The sequence below is a fragment of the Panthera pardus genome, unplaced genomic scaffold, assembly GCF_024362965.1.
Source record: "Panthera pardus isolate Hobbes unplaced genomic scaffold, ASM2436296v1 HiC_scaffold_21, whole genome shotgun sequence".
Taxonomy (NCBI): Eukaryota; Metazoa; Chordata; class Mammalia; order Carnivora; family Felidae; genus Panthera; species Panthera pardus.
The window spans coordinates 28,134,663-28,160,478 of record NW_026526777.1 but is presented as its reverse complement, the minus strand read 5'-3'; the positions used below and the strand labels follow the sequence as shown (position 1 = coordinate 28,160,478).

The 25,816-nt window shown below is 38.9% G+C and overlaps 1 protein-coding gene across 8 annotated transcripts in view; it reads left to right on the top strand.

Moving 5' to 3' along the window:
- The window catches only part of PPP1R12B (protein phosphatase 1 regulatory subunit 12B), a 218,258-nt gene that overhangs the window by 57,393 nt on the left and 135,049 nt on the right, over nucleotides 1-25,816 (top strand). For all 8 annotated transcript variants that reach the window (XM_053909048.1, XM_053909047.1, XM_053909049.1 and 5 more), the window contains exons 3-9: nucleotides 5,008-5,126; nucleotides 11,745-11,904; nucleotides 13,183-13,327; nucleotides 14,379-14,453; nucleotides 17,084-17,163; nucleotides 17,817-17,956; nucleotides 23,685-23,797. In XM_053909048.1, coding sequence (XP_053765023.1) covers nucleotides 5,008-5,126; nucleotides 11,745-11,904; nucleotides 13,183-13,327; nucleotides 14,379-14,453; nucleotides 17,084-17,163; nucleotides 17,817-17,956; nucleotides 23,685-23,797 — 832 coding nt within the window. The remainder of the gene's footprint in view (nucleotides 1-5,007; nucleotides 5,127-11,744; nucleotides 11,905-13,182; nucleotides 13,328-14,378; nucleotides 14,454-17,083; nucleotides 17,164-17,816; nucleotides 17,957-23,684; nucleotides 23,798-25,816) is intronic.

Here is a 25,816-nt window from a genome sequence, read left to right as displayed (position 1 = left end):
TCAAAAAAAAGAAGAAAAAAATCAGTGTTCAGTACAAATGAAGGTGGAGAATGCCTGACATACTGATCATGATACCCATGTGGTTAATAGCAGAAGAATGAGCCTAAACATGGAACAAAGGAAGGGTAGGGATTGGCATGTGTTTGTTCTCCACATTAGTTGAATGGTATGTTTATTAAGACACACAAGTAGCTCCTGACCTCCATGACAACTAGTTGCCCTTGCCTTGGGCAGAAGAATCCTGACCACATGGTGTCTAGGGTGTAAGAGGTACTAAATAAGTGTTAAATGAAGGAATGAAATTTATTTTTATTTTATTTGTTTGTTTATTTATTTTAAAGTAGTTTCTATGCCCAACATGGTCTAAGTCATGACCCTGAGATCAAGAGTTGCATGCTCCACTGACTGAGCCAGCCAGCCACCCAAGGTTATTTTTATTTTTATTTTTTTTAACTTTTTTTAATGTTTATTTATTTTTGAGAGAGAAAGAGACAGAGTGTGAGCCAGGGAGGGGCAGAGAGGGAGACACAGAATCTGAAGCAGGCTTGAGGCTCTGAGCAGTCAGCACAGAGCCTGACACGTGGCTCGAACCCATGGACTGTAGATCATGACCGGAGCCGAAGTTGGATGCCTAACCGACTGAGCCACCCAGGTGTCCCAGTTATTTTTAAATAGGAAAGAGACTTTGGCAGTTGAAACATCTTTAAAATGAGGCAACTGAGTGTTTTCTAGAGATGAGAGTAAATTTAGGTTGGTAAGGTAAATTCACTAAATAAAATGATATTCTGTGATCCTTTGAAAATCAGATGCTTGTTTTAAGACCCTTTCCCATATAATTAGAGCTCTATTATATTTCTCTTATTCAACAAACAGCAGGGAGAATTATGTTGGCAACTATGTAGAGGCTTGGGAATGGCTTCCCGCAGAATCTGATTTACCCAGGTTTCCTGGGGGAGAGCCTGTGTCTCTGTTTTGCTTTCGAGCCAGGATGCTCAGTGGGAGAAGTTAAACAAAGGGAGAGTCAGAGCCAGAGAAACACTAGGCAGCAGCACTGGTGTTTGACTGGGCTGCTTGTTCTAAAAAGTGGACAACGGGATCGGCCCCAAAGCCAACAGAAGCAAACAATGCAGTTTTCTTCAGTCTTGGTTCTTTACCCTGTTCTCAGTCACCTCTTCATCCCTTAGACTGTCCTCTTCTCAGAGTCTCCTAGAAAAGGCTCTGATTCTCAGCCGTACCCACTAATGCCAACAATCTGATGTCTAAGAGTTAAGGTGGCTTCCTCCTAGATTTCAATTTTTACTTAAAAAATTTGTCTAAGAAATAGTTATAGAACATGCTAGCACCTCATTTTTTATATTTCATTATTTGTTCAGGTGGCTTGTTTGTGATTTCTGAGTTGCCAAATCTCATTACATCCAAGAATTTCACTTTTTTTCCGTTGGCAGGTAACTAGCAGAGCTCATGCTTAGAATTAGGATCACTTGTGTTGGCATTATCCATGGAGTCTCTTTCTTTTTTCTCTTTTTGTGAAGCTGAGTACAGAGAATGATTGTAAATGCTTTTTTACAGTGGTTTCTTTAATTCATCTTTCTGGATGAACACGGTTCCTTTGGAAATAAGTTCAAAATTTAACAATCTCCTGCCCAAATAAATATTACCTTGAGTGAAAGGAATTAGTGAGAGTTACTATTTCCTCATACAAATTATTTCTCTTTAGTCAAATGAAAGTCTGACCAGGAGAGAGATGATCTAGACTAGAATTTGTTGCATGGGTGAGGTGGTGGTAGGGATGGCTTTCTTTAATTTATCTTTCATTGTGCGTATCATTATGAGAAAGTTTGATCTTGAAATTATTTATTTATTTGCATTTTGTAGCATTATTTTCTGTACAATGGAAAAAAAAACCTCACTGCTTATATTACTCATTTTGGTTACTTTACCTTTGGGCCCGTGAACAACGTTTTAGATAAGATTAGCCCTTGGTCATTTTGTCTTTTTTTGGTATCTTAAATTTTGCATTCTTATCCTCAGAATCATCAGAATTCCAAATTTCAAGGGAGTAGAGACAAATAAAAGGCAGATTAGCTTTCTAGGAAGACTCCAACTGCATTCGATTTCATGTTCCATTATCTTTTTGTCTCATATTTGAACTCGGTTTGATATGTTTTTAAAAACAGGTTTAGAGGCTATTATTTTTCTCATTTTAATTTGAGTTCAGGCTTACTGCTAGTTAGCAGGATGTTTTATATTTTTATTACCAGTAAGTGTTTAACTTAGAAGCAGCAGATTGACCCAAGGGTACAGCATTTAGTTTGGCCTTATAGTTTATTGGGATGTTAATTTATTCTGAGTTTTTAAACACATTAAATTTTCTTTCTTCCTCCTTTAGATATTAGTATTTTTACTAATATATTAGTGATGAGTAAGGAAGAATAGGGAGGCTTTATTTTCTAAAGGGCATATTTATTTTGCTAGTTGGTATTTCTGAGTCTCTGGATAACTATAAAGATTCTCAGGGGTAAAGTAAATATTACTCTATAGATTGATATTTATTCTTACACAGGTAAAAGTGTGAAACTAAACAAGTTTTTACTTTTTTTCCCCTAAAAATGGTCTAGGAAGGAAGCTTTGCTTAACAGTAATCCCTGAGTCATAGTGAGCCAGATTGCTTTCTAGAAATGAGTTTTCTTGATTATTGGCATAAGAACATGTCCGAAAAGGGAAAAACAGAGAGGCCTGTATAACCAAGTGACACTGTGACTGATCCAATAAGAGATGGAATAGATGTCAGAGCACAGTAGTTAAGATGTTTCATTTATTTCAGGTAATATTTATGGAGTGCCAAGAGAAGAGAGATGATGTCACGATGTTCTGGCAATGATAACAGTGAGGAAGACACAGTTCTTGCCCTCAAGTAGCTTTCAGCCTGATTGGGCAGTTGCATCAATAGTGTCTTGGCAGAGGTCCAGAATTAGCGCTGGGGAGGGATCAGGGGAGAGGGTGGAGTTTTAGGAAGGAGACAGAAAGTTCAGTTGTTGACAACAGGCAAAGGCTACGTGAAGGCAAAAGCATTTTAAATGGACCTTGAAAGATATGGAAAGTTTCTAGAAGGGAAAGGATAAAGAGAGGGTATTTCATTCGGTTAGAGGAAACTACTTAAGCTTTGGAGGAGAGCTGAGTGAGAGTGGGATGTGTTTGGGAACATTAAGTGGTCCAATTTGATGAGAGTATAGGGTATAGTTCACTACAAAAAGCTTTTATTGAGCGCTTACTGTGTAGATTATTTCCATTTTGATTTTTCAAGGTGATTTTTCAGTTGTAGTTGAATGTTCCCCTGGCCTGAAGTTGAGGAACCAGAAGAGAGAAGATATTGAATATATAGAAATGAAGGAGTAATTGATGGACAGAGGATTGGTACTTGATAGAACTAAGAATGCAAAGAGAGGATATTAACCTTTGAATTGAAAAAAGTCTGTCTTCCTCTGAGACTGAGGGAAGGACAGAGACGGCTGAAATTAGATGAATTGTGTATGCGTTTGCACTTTATATATGTGCAATTGATCTATAAGTTAAAAACATTTATTGAGGCTCTGTTATACCATGTACTAGGCACTAAGAAAGCAAAAACATGATTTTAATATAGTCTTCATTAATTCTTTCTCTTTTGCTAACTCTCTGAAGAGAGAATGACCATATATTGATTATCTTTTGAAAATCTCCTACAGTATCTAAAATGTGATGCCTTAAACATAGTAGGGGTCCAATAAATGCTCACCAAATTGTTGAAATCTGATTTAAATAGTTTTTTTTTCTCCTTTAAATACTTTTCAATATTTGTTAGAGTTCCTAGCATTACTGGGATTCTCACTGGCCCCAAAGCACCTTGATCTAGTGAACAGATGAACTAGACTTGAAGATGGAAGACTGGGGCCGTCACCTCTGTCATTTGCCACCTATGTGATTTTAAGAAAATTACTCAACATAGATGAGCCTCAATTTCTTGTGGAGGTAGTACTACCCATATTGTCTACTTCATAAAATTATCTGACTCATTATGTAATTTTATGTGAAAGCACTTCGAAAATCAAAAAAGATCCACTTAAGCTATTAAAATTATCAGACCTGGGGCGCCTGGGTGGCTCAGTCGGTTAAGCATCTGACTTTGGCTCAGGTCATGATCTCACGGTTTGTGAGTTCGAGCCCCGCATCAGGCTCTGTGCCGACAGCTTGGAGCCTGGACCCTGCTTCAGATTCTGTGTCTCCCTCTCTCTCTGCCCCTCCCCTGCTCATGCTCTGTCTCTCTCTGTCTCAAAAATAAATAAAACATTAAAAAAAATTTTTTTTAATTATCAGACCTTTCTTCCTCAGAATTGAGTATTGCATTTCAATACAGAATCTATTTAGAATTTAACTATTTATTTCTTTAGTAATTTAGTTTCCTCGTAGAGTGTAGAAGGTTTCATGTAGATGTATGGTTGAAGAGAGAGGTATTGTGGAGACACGATTTACGCAGATTCATGCACATTTTAATTCATTATTTTTCTATTTTCATACCCCAGCACTACTTAATATATTCTAATGTGGCATTGAGAAAGTTTTTGTGAGAATTACTTCTTTACATACCTTCTGAGAGCTCTCATTCTCAATATTACAAGTGTAATAAATCCTTTTGGGAATCTGTTTGGACCTCAGGGATGGTAGGTGAATTCTTAGAGCTGTATGTCTTCCTTATGGTATTTAGAAAGTCTCTTGCTATCCAATAAGAATGAGAGGGTGGAAGTTAGGAATATGAGTGTGAAAGAAATCTTGTTTGTTGGCATTGTTCATCAGGAAATAGAGACACTTCCAGTCCTAATTATTGAAGGTTAATGGAGTTAGAAATTAATAATGGAACACATCATCTGGGACCATATTTAAAACCTCAAAACAGTGGCCTCACTCATATGCATGAGTTTAAATTGATATCAGATTGACAGATAATACAGATCCTGGATCTTGTCTACACAGGTATTTCATTAACCATGGAGCCAGTGTGGGTATTGTGAATAGTGAAGGTGAAGTCCCCTCTGACCTTGCAGAAGAGCCTGCCATGAAGGATCTTCTTCTGGAACAAGTGAAGAAACAAGGTAAAAAAACTAAGCCATTAGAGGGGGCCAGGAGAGACTCTCAAACATTGCCACTTAGAAAATAATCCATTTGCCGTAAAGAGCTTTTCATCATCATATGATAGGAGAGGATTAGATCTGTCTGCACAGTATTAGTCATCAATTACCAGTGTTGTGTGTCCTCTTAAGAATTCACATAAGAATGGTTCAAATGCCAAAAGGGTGAGCAGTCATTCCTTGTTTTTGACATATCTGAGGATGTATACCCATTGTGTAGTTGGGAGTGACCTGATTATTTTGATAATACAAATTGGACTGACGAGGAGCATGAACATTTCTGAGTATACATGGTATTGGATTTTGCTAGACATTATGACATCTAAAGAAAGGATGATATATAATATAAATTTGAATATGGGCCAAATTCTGTTTATGACTTAATTTTCAGAAGAATCCATATCAGAGAATAAGCCAGAATTTTTCTGAAGGTCTCTAGGTTCTTTTAAAAAAAATATTGCAGATAGATAGCAGGGAGGACAGGTTTTAGGAAGTGTACTAGAACCATCAAGAAACTTTGTGGACCTGATTTATAGTGAATTTTAGTCTTTCCATTAAACTGCCTTACCCACAGTCTGCACTTATGCCAAAAGATTTAGTTCCAGTGGCCTTTCCTGATGTGATCCTTTAGAACAGGCAGGCCAATTCTGGCCACATCCATTTGTTTACATAACACCTAAAGCTGCATTTGCACTACCACAGAAGAGTTGAACAGACTGAATGGCTCATGAAGCTGAAAATATTTGATATCTGGCTTTTTATGGAAAATATGCCAATGCCTATCTTAAAATAATGATGTTCTAGGGCAGTAAATACTTGTTTTTACTGCCTTCCTGTGTATAATTTTTGTGCCCTTTGAATTAAAGAACTTTATACTTAGTTTACCATTCAGTCCCACTCAGCCTTATCCTAAGATTGGCATCACAGTATACAAAAACTTTTTTTTTAAACAAACTGAGATTTTAAAAATAGCTTTAAGAAACAAACTTTTCTATTTTGATTTCTGACTCTTCAGTTAAGGAATATGCTCTGTTGGAAGAGGTATTCAAATGTATGCTTAACTTTGCAGCATGACAGTTCACTCTTTCCATGGAATTCTGGTATGTTCTAAATTAGATACTCCTTTCAATCCAACAAGAAGGTGTAACAGTCATAAATACATATGCACCCAACTTTGGAACACCTAAATGTATTAAATAAATACTGACAGATCTGAAGGAAAAATAGATTTATTGTATTATTGTCTATTTTGACAATAGGGGGACTTTAGTACCCCACTTTCAACAATGGATAGGTCATCCAAACAGAAAACCAACAAGGAAACATTGGACTTGAGCTATACTTTAGATCCTATGGACCTAATAGACATATACAGAACATTCCATCAATAACAGGAGGAAAACTGGAAAATTCACAAATATGTGGGGATTAAACAACATGTTACTGAACAACCAGTGGGTCAAAGAAGAAATCAAAGGAAAAGTTTAAAAACATCTTGAAGGGCACCTAGGTGGCTCAGTCAGTTGGGCTCCAACTTTGGCTCAAGTCACAATCTCATGGTTCATGAGTTCAAGCCCCATGTCAGGCTCTGTGCAAATAGCACAGAGCCTAGAGCTTGCTTCGGATTCTGTGTCTCCCTCTCTCTCTGCCCCTCCCCTGTTCGTGCTCTCTCTCTCTCTCAAAAAAATAAAAATTTAAAAAAATTTAAAAATATCTTAAAACAAACAGAAATGGAAATACAACATGTTAAAACATGTTTTACATGCAACAAAAGCTTTTCTTAGAGGGAAGTTTATAGTGACAAATGCTTACATTAGGAGAAAAGAAATAATCTTAAATATACAACTCACCTTTACATCTCAGAGAACTAGAAAAAGGAAGAAACTAAGCCCAAAGTTAGCAGAAGGAAGGAAATAACAAAGAGCAGAGCAGAAATAAGTGAAACAGGGACCAGAAAAAAACAATAGAAAAGATAAATGAAACCAAGAGCTGTTTTTTTGAAGAGATAAATAAAATTGACAAACTTTAGCTAGACTAAGAAAAAAAAGACTGAAATAAATAAAATCAAATGAAAGAAGAGGTATTACAACTGATACCACAGAAGTGCAAAACATCATAAGAGGCTACTGTGAACAACTATGCCAACAAATTGGATAACCTAGAAGAAATGGATAAATTCCTAGAAATATACAACCTACCAAGACTGAATCGGGAAAAAATAGAAAATCTGAACACATCAATAACAAGGAGATTGAGTCAATAATCAAACAACAAGAAAATCTCAAAACCATGTGGTTTCTCTGGTGAATTCTACCAAACATTTAAATAAGAATACATACCAAGCTTTCTCAAACTCTTTCAAAAAAATTGAAGAGGAGGGAACATTCTCAAATTCATTTTATGAGGACAGCTTTATCATTATATCAAAGCCAGATAAGGACAGTACAAGAAAGGGAAACTATAGGCCAATATCCCTGATGAATATAGATGGAGAAATTCTCAACAGAATGTTAGTAAACCAAATTCAACAGCACAAGAAAGCTAATACACTATTAGCAAGTGGGATTTACCTCTGAAATTCAAGGATGATTCAATATACATAAATATGATATAGAACAATAGAATGAAAGGTAAAAATTGCATGATCATTTCAACAGATGCAGAAAAAGCATTTGACAAAAGACAACAATGTTTCATGATAAAAATTTGAACAAATTGGATATAGAAAGAATGTACCTCAACATTATAAAGTCCATATATGGGGGCACCTGGGTGGCTCAGTCGGTTAAATGTCTGACTCTTGATTTTGACTCAGGTCGCGATCTCGACTCAGGTCACGATCTTGCAGTTTGTGGGATCAAGCCCCACAATGGGCTCTGCGCTGACAGCATGGAACCTGCTTGAGATCCTCTGTCTCTCTCTCTGCTCTTCCCCTGCACATGCACGCATGCTCTCTTCTCTCAAAATAAATAAATAAACTTTAAAAAATGGGCAGAGGATCAAAATCCTCGAGGAGAAAGCAGGTCTCTTTGACCTTGGCCGCAGCAACTTCTTACTCAACACGTCTCTGGAGGCAAAGGAAACAAAAACAAAAATGAACTACTCGGACCCCATCAAAATAAAAAGCTTCTGCATAGCGAAGGGAACAGTCAGCAAAACTAAAAGGCAACTGACAGAATGGAAGAAAGTATTTGCAAATGACATATCAGATAAAGGGTTAGGATCCAAAATTTATAAAGAACTTATCAAACTCAACACCCAAAAAACAAATAATCCAGTGAAGAAATGGGCAAAAGACATGAATAGATACTTCTCCAAAAAAGACATCTAGATAGCCAACCGACACATGATAAAATGCTCAATATCACTTACCATCAGGGAAATACAAATCAAAACCACAATGAGATACCACCTCACACCTGTCAGAATGGCTAACATTAATAACTCAGGCAACAACAGATGTTGGCGAGGATGCAGAGAAAGAGGATCTCTTTTGAACCGCTGGTGGGAATGCAAACTGGGTGCAGCTACTCTGGAAAACAATTAAAATTAAAAATAGAAAAATTAAAAATTAAAAATAGAACTACCTTACGACCCAGCAATTGCACTAGGTATTTATCCAAGTGATACAGGTGTGCTGTTTTGAAGGGACACATGCACCCCAATGTTTATAGCAGCACTATCAACAATAGCCAAAGTATGGAAAGAGCCCAAATGTCTATTGATGGATGAATGGATAAAGAAAATGAGGTGTATGTGTATACACACACATACACACACACACACACACACACACAATGGAGTATTACTTGGCAATCAGAAAGAATGAAATCCTGCCATTTGCAACTACGTGGATGGAATTAATGGGTATTATGCTAAGCGAAATTAGTCAGAGAAAGACAAATATCATATGACTTGACTCATATGAGGGCTTTAAGATACAAAACAGATGAACATAAGGGAAGGGAAGCAAAAATCCTATAAAAACAGGGAGGGGGACAAAACATAAGAGGCTCTTAAATATGGAGAACAAACAGAGGGTTACTGGAGGGGTTGTGGGAGGGGGGATGGGCTAAATGGGTAAGGGGCATTAAGGAATCTACTCCTGAAATCATCGTTGCACTATATGCTAACTAATTTGGATGTAAGTTAAAACAATAAATTAAATAAAATTTTTAAAAATGGGCAGAGGAACTGGATAGACATTTTTTCAAAGAAGACATACAAATAGCCAGCGGGTTATGAGAAAATGTTCAATATCACTAATCATCAGGGAAATGCAAATCAAAACCACTGTGAGATATCACCTTACACCTGTTTGAATGGCTATCATCAAAAAGACAGGAAATAGTGTTGGTGAGGCTGTGGAGGAAAGGGAACTCTTGTACACGTTTGGTGTGAATGTATATTAGTACAGTCACTATGGAAAACTGTATGGAATTTCCTCAAAAAATTAAAAATAGTACTGCCATGTGATCCAGCAGTTCCACTTCATGGTATATATCCAAAGGAAATAAAAGTAAGATCTTAAAAAGAAACCTGTACTCCCATTTTCAATGCATCATTATTCACAATAGCCAAGATATGGAAGGAACCTAAGTGTCATTCTATGGATGAATGGATAAAGATATTTTATACATATATACACGTATATACACATATATATACACATATATGTGCATATATGTATATACATATGTGTATATATATGTGTATATACGTGTATATATATGTATATACGTATATGTATGTATATATATACACACACGTATGTATGTGTATATATATAACATATATATGTATATATATAACGTACATATATATATATATAACGTACATATATATGTGTATATATATGTGTGTGTGTGTATAATGGAATATTATTCAGCCATGAGAAAGGAGGAAATATTGCTCTGTACAACATGGATAGGCCTTATGCTAAGTGAAATAAGGGCGTTATGCTAAGTGAAATAAGTCAGACAAAGAAAGAAACAAATATTGTATGATATCATAGAAATGGAGAGTGGAATAGTGGTGTCCGGGGGGCTGGGGGCGGGGATGAATGGGGAGATATTGGTCAAAGAAAGGGTACAGACTTCCGGTTGTAAAATAAGTTCTGGGGATCTAATGTACAGCATGGTAACTATAATTAACAATACTCTATTATGAACTTGAAAGTTGCTAGGCGATCTTAAATGTTCCCAGCACAAAAAAGAAATGGTAATTTTGGGAGGTGATGTGGTTGTTAACTAACTTTATTGTAGTGATCATTTTGCAGTATGTCAGTGTCAAATCAACATGTTGTAAAAATTAACTTACATAGTATTATATATCTATCGTATCTCAGTGACACTGGGAAAAAAAGAAATAAAATAAATTGCTTACCCTTTCACCCTGTCTGTCCCCCCAAATCAGACAGATAATCCTTGGATAGTTCACAGGTTCTCATTTAGGAAGTGAGTTGGAAGAGAGTAGACCAAACACAGAGAAAGCCTGCTTGTGGGTATAAAACTCTTTGGATGGGTATGTTTGTATTTGGGACATGTAATTATCTTATATAAGGGGGAATGCCCCACCCTTGTCCCTTTTCACTGGCACAGATGTTGGAGAGTTGGTGGCTAAAAGAAGGAACCTTTGGGAGTTCCTCCATAATGTTTTAAAGTGAAACAAAAGCTAAATTCCCTTGGAAGTTTAACTACACATGACCTACTCAGCTACTCTAGATTCTATAACTTCAGGTCAGTATATTTCCCTTCATATGGAATTGAACATTAGAGGTAGATTATTTTTTTAAAGTATATCATACCTGAAACCAAGATTTTTAAAAAAAAATACTTATTTATTTTGGGGGGAGTGTAAGTGGGGGAGAAGCAGAGAGAGGGGACAGAGGATCCAAAGTGGGCTCTGGACTGACAGGCTGACAGCAGGTAGCCCGATTGGGGCTTGAACTTACAGACCTTGAGATCATGACCTGAGCCAAAGTCGGACGCTCAACCGACTGCCATCCAGATGCCCCATGAAACCAAGATTTTTGGTTACCAATCTTATGGTGTAGTAAGTGGAAAAGAGCAACAGACAGAGACCTAGGATATCAGAGTTCTAGTGGCAGCTCTGATGTATTTTGTGGCCTTGAGCAAAGGCACCTCACCTTTCTATGCTTATTTCCTCATCTGTTAAATAGTGATAGTAATTTGTTATATTTACCTCAAAGGATTATTGGCCAACTAAAACGGTATAACATGTAGAAGGTCTTTGAAGTGTACAGCATTGTGCAAATATTATAATACAAAACTAGTGTTCTTTTGGTCTTTATGTTCTTAAAATTGAAAACAAGTTTAAGCACGTTCCTTTAATGGAACTGCCATCACATAGTATTTAAAATGATGATTTAACCCTGGCAAAACTACTACTATGTGTATAAATGCCATTGCTCTTCTAAATAAGGAGTAAACTTGATGAATACCCAACTTGGTGACTAAACTGTTATTTGTGGTTTTATTTATGATGTGTTTAGAACCTAAGGAAAATATCCTGTCAGATTTAAATGGACCTACAGTAATGCTGGCTATCTGGTTTCTGCAGGAGTTGATCTAGAGCAGTCAAGAAAAGAAGAAGAACAACAGATGTTACAGGATGCCCGCCAGTGGCTCAACAGTGGGAAAATAGAAGATGTAAGGCAGCCTCGTTCAGGGGCCACAGCCCTCCATGTGGCGGCTGCCAAGGGCTACTCTGAGGTCCTCAGGTATGGTGCATTTACATCAATCAGGAACTTGGTAGACTGGGAGAAAATGAGCTGGGTTTTGGAAGCAGGGGGTGAATTCGATTTTCAACTATGATGCATTTCTTTCTTTGTTGTTTTCCTCTCTGATCATGCAGTCTTTTCTTATGTTTTGCTGATATGAATCCATAGATGGTCTCCCACCCTCCTACTATCACTTTAGCTTCTCACTGACGTGCATGATATAAAACAGAGTTGAGGTAGACTGGCCTAAGAGATGACCTTAGGTGACCTCTCTGGTTTATCACTACTTTCCCTGCAATCTTCACCTTTGGTGTCATGTAATACAGGACAGAATCATTTCTGTCAGGTCATTTTGGTCCTTTTTGGACACAGATCATTTCTTCGGCTCTTTAGATGAACTTTACAGATACTGAGTGTGCAGTGTCCAGCTAGACTAGGAGAGTTTAACTTACATGAGGGATTTAGTTTCTACTCGTCTGCCTGTTCCATTTTTCCTTACATCCACACATGCTGAATGTAGCTCTTGGTGCTTACTGTTGACAGGCTTTCCCAAATCGTAGGTAGCTAATAGCACTGTCTGTGTAGTCGTGGCCAGACTCTTCCAGTGCTTCCTATTCCACCCACCGTGGGGTTTCCCTGGCCTGGTTGATGTTCTCTGGAGTTCTTTGTGTCTGGAGGCCCATGATAAAGGGAACCTCATTCAGGCCAGTGCAGCTTGGGACCTCAGGAGTCCTACCTTTCTTCCTCCTTGCACACAGATTATAGCTTTGTAGTTAGCACGAAGTCCCTGCAGATACTTTGCAGGGTTGGAAGTGTGCCAGCCTACAGTAAAACTTACAGGGTCCTGGAAAGGCCAACTAGAAAGGTAGTAAGTAAAGCGCCCTGAAGAGAATGCAGTTCTCACTTTACATGTTTCTTCCTTCCTGCACTAGAAGTGGAAAACACACCTTGTAACAGAATTATGTGGTTTGGCTAATATAATTAGGCTTTGGTTAATCTCAAAGGTATACACCTTTCTAAACGTTTGCATCCATGGTGCAACATGGGTGTGCCTAGGAAGTGCCATAGGACCTTTAAGAGAGGGTTGGTAACTGTTCTCTATGATTGGTTTTCAGTGTAGTAACTATGAAACCTGAGCTCTGCCTTAGAGGACAGAAATAATCACAAGACCCCAGTGGTTCAGGGCCAAAATCTGAAATATCAATTAGGTGATAGCTTATGTGGCAGAAAACTATAATATAGAGGGTATAAATATCTTGTTTGGGGTTTTCTTCTTAGACTTTTAATCCAGGCTGGCTATGAACTCAATGTTCAGGATTATGATGGCTGGACTCCCCTCCATGCTGCTGCGCACTGGGGTGTGAAGGAGGCTTGCTCTATCCTGGCGGAAGCACTCTGTGATATGGATATCAGGAACAAACTGGTTAGTATGCCCGACCTTCTAAAAGGGCAGTGAGATTGGTGGCTGGGTCTCTAGAACAAAAACTTAAAGTCTCAGTTAAATGGCCAGGCTCACTGTCCAGGGAAACATATGTCACAGGCAGCTATGGCTCTGCTCCCCACATCCTCCTCCCTCCCCCCTGCCTCATTATCAACACAGAGAGGTTTGCTATGTTAAATAAAACTCTACTGACCTAGCATTCTGATTCTATTTATGTTGAAGGCCCTAAAATAAACAGGAAAAAAAGATATTTGTCCTTGACAAAAATGAGCATTGGAAGTCCTAAGGCTATTGTTTGTGGTGAAGTATGAAAGGTGTTATTTTGCTTCATTTTTAATTCAAAGACTTTTAATAGCTGAGCTCTACTCACATCCAGTCACTGAAAAAACATTATAATGACAAAGATCCTTGTCTCTGGCTGAAAATAGTGCTGTTGAGCCTCATGTCAAGCAACTTTAGAAGCCTTGGAACTCCTATCCTAACAATACTGATTTTCTAGGAATCCAGAGACATGGCTTTTTATTTAGTAAATGTTCTTACCTGCCTCACATCTCTCCCGAACCCAGGTTTCTCTCAGATTGTGGGTTAGCGTCCTAAATTGTGCTGACATTTCCTAAAAAAATACCCTTCTCTCACTTCAAGGGAGATGACATGTGCCCTGAACCTCCTTCTGAGGCTTATAAAAGCCCCTTATTGAATTTATCAGAGCAATTAAGACCATTTTAGAACAGGTACAAGGAGAAACTTCAATTGATTATTTGCCAAAAGGCAATAAAGCATTAGAGATGATGTGATGCTTTCCTCAATACTGTTTTACAAACTATAAAAACTTGTATTTAAAGGACTTGCTGTTCCTTGTTTTGTTTCTTCCTCTGTGCTAGTTGAAGGCATTGTTATAATGCAGAATAGATTTTAGGGAAGCAGCTATCAATTGGAACAAAGGCATAAAGTGAGTATTAAATAGTTTTCCCATAAAGTCACGTGATCGCTATTTCTCTTTTCTGTTGATCATGGTACCCCTTTTCTCTGCCAGGGCCAAACACCATTTGATGTGGCTGATGAGGGTCTTGTGGAGCACTTGGAGATGCTCCAGAAGAAGCAGAATGTGGTGAGTCTTCAGTTAATGCTTTTAAAGCTTTTGTAACAGTGTAACAATGGGGGCGCCTGGGTGGTTAAGTGTCCAACTCTTGATTTCAGCCCAGGTCATGATCTCGTGGTTTTTGGGTTTGAGCCCCAAGTCGAGCTCTGTGCTGACAGTGTGGAGCCTGCTTGGGATTCTCTCTCCCCCTCTCCCAGCCCCTCTCCCACTGGCGCTTGCTCACTCGCTCCCTCTCTCTCTCTCTCTCTGAAAAATAAATAAATAAACATGTATTTCTAAAGCTTTTATAACAATTCAGTCCACTGCAGATATCTCAATCACTTGTTTTAGTTGTCTCCTGAGAGCTGAAATGGACATATCTGCATTTCAGAGATGATCATTATTCCCTTCAGGGACTAGCAATAGTCTGTTAGAAGATATTCCAAAAACCATTGTTGTTAAAGTTTACTCATCATAAGATAGCCTTCAAGCACCTGAAAGTCAAAAATAACAAGAACAGGGGCACCTGGGTGGCTCAGTTGGTTAAGCATCTGACTTCAGCTCAGGTCATGATCTCATGATTCATGAGTTCGAGCCCCACATCAGGCTCTGTGCTGTTAGTACAGAACCCACTTTGGACCTTCTGTCCCCCTTTCTTTCTGCACCCTCCACCCCTGCTCCTGTTTTTCCCCCCTCTCTCTCAAAAATAAACAAACATTAAGAAAATAAAATAAAATCTATTTTTAAAAAGATGACAAGAACAATAAGCTAATAATTACCCTTGAGTTCTAGAAAGTGAATGTGGTATGTTCAAATCAGTTTTTTCCAAATAGGGAGTACCAGGGTAGAGGACATCTCATTAACTTTTTTCTCCCCTATTGACTGGAAGGACATCTTTATTTAAAGTAAATTCACTACAGAAAGGAATATATTTCTTTCTGAAAAAGCAAACAAGGCCACAAAACTAAAACTGCCTTTTGGCATTGGACAGTACTTGGTCAATGACTCATACTTATTCAGCATTCATCAGATATCCAGAATTCAATCCACTTCTCCCTTCTCATTCTAAATCTTTTATTGTTTGGCTGCACGTACCATTCTGTTGCTTAGTGCTATATAGGAGACCGGTACCCACGTATAGACTGTGGAATGAGAAAACCCACCCAATATAAAGACAAACTGTAAATAATTTACATTTTCTACCCATAAGTGGGATGAGTGATTTGGGCAAGGAGAATAAAAATCAGTTATTGATGATCAGGGTTGATGTTTGAACAGAGTGGGACAGAAAAAAATCACTAGCTTTCCTTCGCATGATTGTGGCTCAGGGCATGTGAACTCAAGTTTAGCACCAATAAGAGAAACGTAGAGCAGCTCTGAAAGAAAGAATTCTATATAGTTCACTGATGGGACAGACCAGCCATGTCTCACCTCACCCATGTTCACCACACCTGCACCGGTAGAGTGAAAATCCTCGTTACCTCAAGGCTTAGTTGGAAAATTGCATATGTACAGCTCAGACAAACACAACTTCCAGTTCGTTTTGTTTTCTTTAGTGAGCAACTGGAATCGAAACTAAAACTTAGGACTTTGCAGACACAGTATTGGTGCTGTTGTTTAGCAGCAGCAACCTTCCTAAGATGTATACTTTGCATAGTTTGCTGGTGGTGTTTTTTTTTTTTAAGTCCATTTATTTATTTTGAGAGAGTAAGAGAGCATGAGCAGGGGAGAGGCAGAGAGAGAGAGAGAAAAAATCCCAAACAAGCTCTGTGCTGTCAGTGCAGACCCTGACTTGGGGCTTGATCTCTGAGATCATGACCTGAGCCAAAACCAAGAGTTGGATGCTCAACCAAATGAGCCACCCAGTGCCCCTGGTTTTTGTGTTTTTTTTTTAAACTTTTTATTCTGAAATAATTTTTAGACTCACATAGAAGTTGCCAAAATAATATAGAGAGTTTCTGTGTACCCTTTACCCAGCATGGTTTGGTTTTTGAACGTAAATAATGTTTTCACTGAATAACATTTCTATGTTGGGAATGGTGCTTATCTTTGCTCCATGCCTAACTTTGGGGTCCAGGGATATAAACACTTTTTGTTCAGAGCATGTATCTAAGGACCAGATGATTTATTCTAAGGGCTTATTTCCCCGTTAGTACTATTGCCGACCTAATTCAGTATGTGGTCATAAAGAATTCTTTCAGAGTTCCTTCCTTTTTTTTTTTTTTTCCTAGTCTACTAGAAGCCAGGCTTTCTTTCTTTTTTTTTGTTTTAAGTTTATTTATTTATTTTTATTAATCTCTATACCCAACGTGGGGCTCGAAGTCATGACCCCCAGATCAAGAGTCACATGCTCTTCCGACTGAGCCAGCCAGGTGCCCCTAGAAGCCAGGCTTTTTTTGAAGATTGGGTTTGGATATTTCATATGGGCAGTTTTATTGAACCTCTAACCCCATGCTTTTTCTCCTACCTTGGATGAAGATTGCTCTCTGTCATTGTCTTCTAAAGAGACCCAACTGATGTGTTTCTCTTTTCTCAGTTCTTTCTTTTTGGTTTTGGTCCTGTCTTCTTCAGAATGACAGTACCATTTTGAGTTCTCATTGTTGCTAATTTTTACCAGCAGTTAACTTCCCTCCTTTTCTCTCTGTTTTCTCAATTTCAAGCTTCGAAGTGAAAAAGAGACACGGAATAAGCTCATTGAGTCAGACCTGAACAGCAAGTTGCAGAGTGGACTCTTTAAGAAGTAAGACATTCGGAGCTTGTGAAATGTGATGAGCTCTGCTGTGTGTGGGTGCTATGTGTATGTGACATACTTAGCTTGAGAATTTATATAGTAAAGAAACTGTGTTTGAATCTTTGAGGGGCAAGGAGGTGGCACTGAGATATGGGGAAACACTGAGGATGGATGAATGTGTTTTACATTTAGAAATTAATCGAGACTGTGTGCAACATTTCCCCCCCTGGCTTAGGGGTTCCTAGTCCTCATTGCATCCCTAACTATATGTTCTGTGAACTCAGGGACCATGTGTGTTTTGTTCACCACCATTCCAGGGCCTGGCATGATTTCTGGCATGTAATAAGCACTCAGTAAACATTTATTAAATGGCTTTTAAAACATATTTGCTTGCTTCGTCACCATCAAGATTCATAGCCTTCCTTTTTCCTGTGTGTTGAACAGGTGAAATATGCTTAAGTCATACTCTGAAGTTAAATACTAAACCTTAGTCTGCAAAAACCCAAAGATCCAAAAAAATTTAGACTTGAGAAGGATTTGATGTATTTCTATTACCCCTTCTACACAGAGGTTTATAGACTTGTTCTCTTTATGCTTGATTATCAGTGAACTTGAATAGTTTGCCATTCTGAATTGCACTCAAATCATCTTCTTTAATTTAGCAAAGAGAAGATGCTCTATGAAGAAGAGATACCCAAGTCCCAAGAAATGGAGGAAGAAAGCAAAGAGTCCAGCAGCTCCAGCTCAGAGGAGGAGGAAGGTGAAGATGAAGCTTCTGAGTCAGAAGCCGAGAAGGAGGCAGGTAATGCGAAGATCCTGTTTCCATAATGCAAGGAGATCACTGCTTATCACAGCTAGGAGACCTCAGAGGGCTCCAAAAAGAGCTTTAAGTTTAGTTTTCAAAGATAAGATATCCAATTTTGAGTAAAAGCTCGGTTGTAAAAGCTGTGAGCTATGTTAGAAATATGTGTACGAGTTTCTATGTAGCCATATGATAAGGTGCCCAAAAAATTCTTGTGTATGTAAAGGAACCATCTGTCTGACCTCGGGTTGGTGGGATTGAGAGACCAGATTCCAAACCTCACTATGCTAAGAGACTGAGGAGATGAGGTCTTGCAGAGGCACATTTGGTCAAGTGTCTTTGACCAACTGGTGAAAATTTGCATTTAGTTTTCAGGTTCATCTGATTCCCTAAACAGAATCCCAAGATCTTATTTTTCCTTCTGATTATGTGAAGCTCCTTCAATTCCTGAGCTGGGGATTCAAGAAGGAACAAAATCATATTTACCTTTATGACTCTTACTATATATGCTTCCTGTGGTACTTCTTGAGTTTATCATATGGCAAGACAGGACCCCCAACAGTGAGAGGGAGCTGCTAAACATGGTCAGATCAGCATGCTATAAAATCACCCATAGGTTTTGATATACAGTCAGGCAAACGCTGAGGAGATAAATACTGGGTTTTACTCAATAGAGGTTCAAAAGCAACACAATAGCTCTCATGGATCATTGGAAGTTCATGATAACTAAGATTTTACCGTACTTGTGTCCTGAGCTCACTGGCTTGTATTGGTAGTATTAGTATTAGCTCATCGAATGTCACCGAAGGCAATTAGAGACCATTGACTGTGCAGAGAAGATAAGCACTAGCTAAGTTGGTAGCATGGGAGATGACCTTTTACTCATGGAGCCTTGAATTTCTGTTATTAAGTAGGCATAGCCTACTCTGGAAATGCTGGTGTAGTACCCATCAACATTTGTAAGTACTCATCTTTTTTATGTTTTTACTGTTTTTTGAGTACTTACATGTCTTAGGCTTCAGGTATTACTATCTGGTCTTGCTCTGTGCTAGATCACTTTGTTGGCTACCAAACTATTAGAAGAATGGGAGGGAGCTACCTGAACTACTATCATTGTTTTGTGGTATGTACCCATGCCTCAGGTCTCTGGTGCCCTGCAGCCCATCTCTACATTGCTTGTTGGAGTCAAACACCCACAGCACCCTTTGGCAGAGGTGATGCTACACCCCTGTCCAGAAACTGTCTACGATCACCTTCCTCACCCATGGCTTTGCCTGTGGAGTGATCCCAAACCCCGTCGCCTGACCTTTAAGATCTTTCATAATCCGTCTCCAGCCCACCTTTCCAGTGCTTTCCGGGGCCTAGGCAGCATCATCAACTAGCCACGCTGGATTGTTTGGTTTCCCCAAACATGCCCTGAGCTTTCCTATCCCTGGACATTTATTTGTGTCTTCGAATTCATTTCTGGCCATCAAGTGCTTATTGAGTGATTTCTGTGAGAAACCATGGGATTTACCACACTGAAGAAGCCTTTCTTTAGTTTTCCTATACAAGAAGCTGAAAAGGAACGGACCACTTCACTGTTCTCCCACCCCATGATAATCGCTCCCCTGTATGTATCCCTCTAACACTTTTTACTTATCTGTGTTGTAGCACTCCTCATCTCGGCTGGGAACTCTAGTTTATCATTTACTCGTAACTAGGTCTCTGTGAGATGCCAGGCACAGGACAAGCATTCACATTCATTAAATGCTTTTGTTGAACACATCTAGGAGATACAGGGGAATAGGAAGGCAGATACATGAATCAAATACATGCCACATGACAGAGATAAGTGTAGTCAGTGGTATTCACTAGTAAGAAAGATTGTATTTAGGCGCCTGGGTGGCTCAGTGGGTTAAGGGTCTGATTTCGGCTCAGGTCATGATCTCACGGTTTGTGAGTTCGAGCCCCACATCAGGCTCTCTGCTGTCAGCGCAAAGCCCGCTTTGAATCCTCTGTCTCCCTCTCTCTCTCTGCCCCTTCTCCTCCTGCTCCTGTTCTTTCTCCTTCTCTCTCAAAAATAAATAAACATTTCAATTAAAAAAAGAAAGATTGTACTTAGTTTGGGGGATTATAACAACACTTTACATTTGTGTAGCGCTTTTTTACTCTGCAATGCACTTACAACCACATATTTTGAGATACATATCATCATCACTGTATTATCATGGGAAATTGACCCTGTAGGAGGTTAGGCAGATTGGGTCTCATACCTGGCAAGTGGCATGTCTAAGATCCTAACTTTGGTCTGGGACTCCTCAGAGTAGCAGGGGCAGAATGAAATGTAGAAATTATTTGCCTAAAATGAGAAAGAATGAAATCATGCAGCAATGTGGATGGAACTGGAAGGTGTTATGCTGAGTGAAATAAGTCAGTCAGAGAAAGACAGATATCATATGTTTTCACTCATATGTGGATCTTGAGAAACTGAACAGAAGACCATGGGTGAAGGGAAGGGGGAAAATAGTTACAAACAGAGAGGGAGGGAGGCAAACCACAAGAGACTCTTAAATACAGAAAACAAACTGAGGGTAGATGGGGTTTAGGGGAGAGGAGAAAATGTGTGATGGGCATTGAGGAGGGCACTTGTTGGGATGAGTACCAGGTGTTGTATGCAAGCCAATTTGACAATAAGGTATATTCATAAAAAAAAAAAAAAAGAAAAGAAATTATCTGCCTAAAAAGTGACAGCTAAAGCTGTGGAAAAGATGAGATTTCCCACGGGAGAGATTGTAGAGAAAAGATGTTACAAAAAAGAATGGTGTGTTTAGGAAGTAAAGGAGGCAAAGAAGGTATGGTCAGAAAGGTTGAGGAAAACCAGAGTATGTATTTCTGCATCAGAAAAGCCAGGGTAGGAGTGGGAAGGGAGAGATCAAGAAAGAGACAGCAATTAGGGAGTCACCGGTAATCTGAGCAGTTTCAGGAGCCTGACGTAGGCAGAAGCCAGATGGTTGCAGCAAGCCACTGTGCTCATTTCTGCCATTTGAAGTTTTACTCATGTCTCAAAGCCCAGCTCAAATCAACTTCCTTTATGAAGTCTTATCATCACAGATACAAGTGTTTCTTCCCTCCTCTGACTGGTCGCTATTCGTTTGAATCTCTTTTTTATTACTTACACTAAGAGTGTTATTTCCATTTATTTCTTTCTCATCTCCTCTGTTCTTCCCCTACCGACCAGTTTCAGAAGCACTGAAATGTATTGTGTATCTTGTTTATCTTTCTGTCTTCCATAAAGCCTGGCACAGGGCCTTCCTTCTACATGCTGGGGTGCTCAATAAATATATATATGTTGGAAGAATTTGGGGAACTGGATTATGTCTAAACCTTTCCAAATGATGCCTGACACATTATGTATGTACTGAACAGGTATTTGTTGAATGCATTTATCCTGGATTTGGTTTTGCATTTATCCTGTTTTTAAAGGTCCATAGATACAACCTCATAAAATGACAGTTTTCATATGTCTTACATACAAATGTATTTGTAAAGAATACTAATTCCATTTTGAGGTGAATGTAAGCTGTTTGATTTGGATTTCTATTTTCCTCTTTTATTTATTTGGCTTAAACGTTTGGTATGTTAGTTATCTATTGCTGAATAACAAGCCATCCCCAAATTTAGTGGTGCTTAAAACAACCATTTTTATGGACCCAATTCTAGGAGTTGGCAATTTGGGAAGGGCTTCACTAGGATGGCTTTTCTCTCCTCCATGTAGTAATACTGGACTTAGTTATGTGTTGGTGGTCAGTTGGTAAGTCAGCTAGGGGATGGCTGGTCCTGGATAGCCTTGCTCACCTTTCTGGTGTTTGGTTAGGATGTTTGAAGCAAGTGTTTCTCTTATCATCAGGGAGACTAGCCACTGCTTCTTCATACGTCAGTTGGATTCCACAAGTAGCAAGAGCAAGACTCAGTGTACAAGCACTTTCCAAGCCTCTGCTTATGTCACATTTGCTAATGTCCCAGTGGCCATAGAAAGTCACATTGCCAAGCCCAGAGTCAATTTGAGAGGTCACTACACAGGGTTATAGATTCATTGGGAGTTTCTTACTGTAATGGTCTGTTGCATTTGGCTAGGAAGGTATATATCCTGGGGATAGAGATTCTCAGGTAATACTTAAAGAATGCCTTGAATATTCACAATGACCACAAAAAAAATGATAGCATTAATAACTAGGGACTCATTATGGCCAGACATTGAGCTGTGCAGTTTAAACACATCGTCTCTAGTCTTTTTTTTTTTAATGTTTATTTATTTTTGAGAGACAGAGCATGAGTGGGAGGAGGGGCAGAGAGAGAGGGAGACACAGAATCCGAAGCAGGCTCCAGGCTGTCAGCACAAAGCCCGATGTGGGGCTCGAACTCACGAGCCGCGAGATCATGATGTGAGCTGAAGTCAGACGCTCAACAGACTGAGCCACCCAGCCACTCCTTGTCTCTAGTCTTTATAGCAACTTATTGGCAAGAATCAAATCCCTGATTAGCCAGTAAGGAAAATAGAGGTTCAGACAGCTCTATGTCACACAGCTGGGATGTGACTTAAAATTGTCACATAATTCGGGGTTCCTGGGTGGCTCGGTTGGTTAAGCATCTGACTTTGGCTCAGGTCATGATCTCCCAGTTCATGGGTTCGAGCCCCGCGTCAGGCTTTGTGCTGACAGCTCAGAGCCTGGAGCCTGCTTCGGATTCTGTGTCTCCCTCTCTCTCTGCCCCTCCCCCATTCTGTCTCTGTCTCTCAAAAATAAATAAAAGTTAAAAAGAAAATTTAAAAATTGTCACATAATTCATAGGTGGGTTACTCTGGGACTCTGTTTCCAGAGTACATAGATCAGAAGGCCCCAGCACACCTACTAGGTGCAGGCTCTGTACTGGTTATCTGATATATAACAGTGAATGAGACAGACAAGATTTCCACTTGATGGCTCTATAAGACGAAGTATTCCTGTTTATTAAGAGGCTTCACCTCCTATAGTTCTATGGTTTACCTTATAATATCTTCTGTAATCCTTTCTCCCTTTATTTCCTATTGTAATCCCAAGAATATTCTTTACTTTAATTAGGCCTGCTTAAATTAGTCTTGCTTAGACTTAAATTTACTGACCAACAGATGTATTTTGATTTCAGAGTCATTACTCATAGCATTTCTTTCTCCTGCCAATTGGTATTTGTCTTCCAGCTTTCTCTATGGCATCTTTCCTTGTTGTTTCCTCCCTCAGAGGATTTACTCTGAACTCATAAAGCCCTGTTTAATCTGACTCAACCAATTTAGCACCTAACTTATATATGAGCTTGTGTTGTTGCTATTATTATTATGCATCTTATCCCTTTTCTTGATTGTAATTACCTAGAAAGCAAGATCTTATCTGGTTTTTCCTGCCCAACTTCCCAAAACAGAGTAGATTCTTAGTATGTACATACTGATGAGTTTTATGTATGATACACAATATGGAGAAAGTTTTCAGTTATATATCAAGGAATTAGAGCCTACCAAGAAAGGAATACCATTGAGTTTATTTCCTTTGGCAATAGTTGCTGGAGATTTCATTTTCGTTTGAGTCCAAGCATTATATAGCCCTAATAATCTGTTTGGATAATAGGTAAACCTTTTCTGTTAGCAGAAAAGTGCATACATATACACAGATAAGATTTTCATACTTGCACTTCTTGCTTCTCTTGTCTTAAATAATAGATAAAAAACCAGAAACCATTGACAACCATTCCAACTCTGAAAGCAAGAGTATTATTACGGAACAGATACCAGCACCAGCTCAGAATACCTTCTCTGCCTCTTCAGCCAGGAGAGTGAGTATTTTGGAATTAATTTGAATATTATATTTCCCCTACTATCCTAACATACAGTTTGAAAGGCCTTAGAGATACATTCTTGCAAGATAATTCAGATAGATTCTTGCCTGTCTTAGTCCGCTTAGTTTGCTATAACAAAATACCACCAACCGGGTGCCTTTAAACAATAGAAATCTATTTCTCACAATTCTGGAGTCTAGGATGTTCAAGATCACGGTGCTAGCAGACTCAGTTCCTAGTAAGGACTCTCTTCCTAGTTTGCGGACAGACTCCTTGTCTCCAAATATAGTCACGTTGGGGATTAGGGCTTCAGGATATGGAATTGGAGGGTGGGCACATATAATTGCATTTATAACATTGCTCACAAAAACCACAAATCCGTCACCAAACAAATTTGGCTACAATGTGTTTAGATAACATAGGATATAGTAATCTGGACCAAAGACATTTTGTCAATTGCCTATTTTCTTCATATCTAAGGCTAAGGTAAATATATGTAAATCTCAGACTAGGCTAGGAAAATACTTAGCATTTGGTATTAATTGACTTGAGGACTTCTATCCTTTCTTACTTCTTGTTTAAAATTTTACTTTAACAAGTAAAGTCTTTATGATGAGTGGTGAGCAGAGGTAGAAAGAACTTGTTGAAATACCAGAGACATCTCCTCCTGCTACTCGGCCCAGGCCTCTGAAATGCTTCTAATCAGTGAGACGGAGTTGAATAATGACTCTGCTTTACAAAGTAAACAGTTAGTTTTGAAGTTAAGAATTGATCTGAGTTCTTGGGAAGAAAGCTGATGAAAAAACTCTGGTTTTATAGATACTAACTTACTGATCTTCTTAGTACCTCATGAATTGAAAAGACAGGATTGTGATATCATTGTGGAGATGAGGAAACAAAGGTCTGGTTACTTATTATTCCTAAGAGCATTGTTGTGAATCCGTAGAGATGTTTCAGATAGAACACAGCCCTCACTCATCATCCGGTCATTTAGCTGTACCTCGCATACTCCCACTGCTTCTAGGTGTGACTAGACTTCTTATTTTTCTAAAAAGAAAATTACTAAATTGGGGCACCTGGGTGGCTCAGTTGGTCGAGCGTCCAACTTTGGCTTGGGTCATGACCTCATGGTTTGTGAGTTTGAGCCCCGCATCGGGCTTGTTTCTGTCAGCGCAGAGCCCACTTCGGATCCTCTGTCCATTTCTCTCTTTGCCCTTCCCTCCCTCTCTCCCTCTGTCTCTGTCTCTGTCTCTCTCTCTCAAAAATAAACATTTAAAAAATAAATAAAATAAAAATACTAAGTAAAAAAAAATACATGAGCACCTGGCTGGCTCAGTCGGTGGAGCATGTGACTCATGACTTCAAGGTCATGTGTTCAAGCCCCACATTGGGCATAGAGCCTACTTAAATACACACACACACACACACACACACACACACACACAGAGGGAGAAGGAGAGGGAGAGAGAGACACAGATTTATTCCACTTGGCTAAAATAATGCTGGGAAAAACATTTTTCCTCCCAGAATCAGGGTGACTTGTAAAGAGTTGACATGATTGAGCCTCTAAAGTTGGAAGGAGTACATAAATACGTACATTCAGGTGACTAATTAAAAAGAGAAAATCTGAGTGTGAGCTGGAGGTGAGTGATTTAATGGTTCCACTGCATTTTCGCTACTCCAGGCAGTAAAGGTGGCCTGATACCTGGAGAAAGACCACAGCCATCTTGCGGAGGGGTCCCCCGATCCCAGGAAAGGACTACTTTCCTGCTCTAAAGACCAGTTGTTCCCCGACTGGTCTTTGGGCCAACACTAAGTCTGTGATGTTTTCTGTGGTTTATGGTAAAATGAGGTAATTAAAGACGCTGTAAGCTTTCCAGAAAGCTTTCTTTTCTGATGTTAAAATGTTTTTCTTTTTTTAATGAAATGATGGTGATGGAAATGGTAATGATGTTTTTGAAAGATGTTCTCCTGGCAATAATCTAAAAGATGGCAACTCTGTGACTTCTACCATTT